Source organism: Sphaeroforma arctica, assembly GCF_001186125.1.
Source record: "Sphaeroforma arctica JP610 unplaced genomic scaffold supercont1.1366, whole genome shotgun sequence".
In the NCBI taxonomy this organism is placed as follows: Eukaryota; class Ichthyosporea; order Ichthyophonida; genus Sphaeroforma; species Sphaeroforma arctica.
This window is the reverse complement of record NW_014039192.1, coordinates 11,765-13,766: the sequence shown is the minus strand read 5'-3', so window position 1 is coordinate 13,766 and position 2,002 is coordinate 11,765. Positions and strand designations below refer to the sequence as shown.

At 34.3% G+C, this 2,002-nt stretch overlaps 1 protein-coding gene across 1 annotated transcript in view; it reads left to right on the top strand.

Annotated features, from left to right (window-relative positions):
* Positions 1-803, top strand: part of SARC_10732 — a 3,244-nt gene extending 2,441 nt beyond the window's left edge. Inside the window, exon 3 of the mRNA XM_014295216.1 lies at positions 425-803. Coding sequence (XP_014150691.1) covers positions 425-467 — 43 coding nt within the window. The 3' untranslated portion in view covers positions 468-803. The remainder of the gene's footprint in view (positions 1-424) is intronic.
* The last annotated feature ends 1,199 nt before the right edge of the window (positions 804-2,002 follow it).

Here is a 2,002-nt window from a genome sequence, read left to right as displayed (position 1 = left end):
TATATAATATATATATATTATTATTTGTTGTGTATATATATATATATATATACTATATATATATATATATATATATATATTATTAATTTTTACCTATATATTTATATACATGTATATTTTTCGTATATATACGTATATGATAGGACTGTTGTAGGGAGGTGCACATGGTCTGTCCCTAGAGATATGTACTTGAATATGAATGGGTGCAAACACTGAAGTATATCTAAACTTGACTAGATACAAATTTATACATATAGATATGGAATATATCCAGTTTAATATATTTGCATATATCATGCATAGATACACACGCACGTGACTAATTTATACATAACCTATAACTATAATACGAGCAAGTTGTCTTCTACTCGGCAATAGTCGGGTGCTTGAAACCTAATGGTCGCTTTTTTCCATTCGATTTCAGAGCTGTTCCTTCAGAGCTGTCCGTGTGCGGGATAGTGCCATGAGATCGACACGCCCTCATGCCAAGGGCACATGCACGCATACGTTACTTATCTGTAGTTCAGCCCTATCTACCGGATTGGTATGGGTTGGTTCAGGAGACATGTCGGTATGTGGGGTCGCGCGTTTGGGGCATAGGAGTGGAGTGCCGGGTGGTGGTGCAATTCCCAACAATTAAATAAACAGGAAGCTAGTACGCTACGCGCAGGCTTTCGTATGTCCCTATGTGCTGCCTCTACTGCAATACGGCCGAGGCTTAACTAGCCTGCTCTGGCCAGATGTCCCATACTTTGGGAGATGTCATTCGAGAGAGGAGTTTGGAGGTACATGTATTCACAAACATTCAATGGACACACAGTCATTAAATATGCTACCAGTAGATTGCGTATAACTGTAAATGTCCGTGCAAACCGATTAAGCAATGTCACTCCTAGTGAATTGACCGTTGAATATAGCCCAATGCTCGGCTCATAGTACCGAACTATTGTGGCTATAAAGTTGAAAGCCAGCCCCATCAGATCTCCCGTATGACCAGAGAAAACTGGGGACAGGAATGGATATTTACGAAAATAAATGGACAAAGCCAATAATCCGCAATATACTCACTCGTAAACCAAAATACGGACAACGAAGAGTTCTTACGCTACATGATAATAATAATGTGTTCATATACTGTATTTTAATAATTATAAATGTTTATTTACATACTATGTTGATGATAATAATAAGTGTTCATATACTGCATGTTAATAATTTAATGTTTATATACATACTATGTTAATAGTTCGAGGTGTTTGTATACTAAATTGTTATAATTATAAATGTCCATATACTAATTTATGTTAATGTTTATATACTACATGTTAACAAATAAAAATGTGCATATACTTTTATGTTGATAAAAATCGATGTTCATATACTATATGTCAATAATTATGAAAATTCATATAATATAAGCTGATCAGTATTAGTGTTGATATACAGTATGTTAACTATTATATATGTTCATTTGATAATTATAAGTGTTCATATACAAAATGTAAATTATTATAAATGTTCATATACTATATGTCAATAATTATGAAAATTCATATACTATATGTTGATAAAAATATATGTTCATATACGATATGTTTGTAATTACAAATAGTCTTATACTGTATGTTATTATATATACATATACATATATATATAGTTGCTTCTCTACGCTTAAGTAGTGCTAGATATCAGGATGTGCCGCGATTCAAAACGGTCTAATCTTGTGATCCACCTTCAAGCGCAGCTCAACGACTAATATATCTTCCTTGACAGTACATCGAACTACTGCTACATTCAGCAGGCCGAACGATTCCTCAATCTTACAGCGTATCCATTGGCAGTGGTAGAACACTGCTTGGCGACCAATCTGAGAGTCGCACTCCTACTCGACACGGGCGTGACCTCAGTGTAGGCGGTAACTATCCTACTCATATGCATTTACTATATTGAGACCGAGATTGGAGAACAAAATAACATATATATATATATATATATATATATA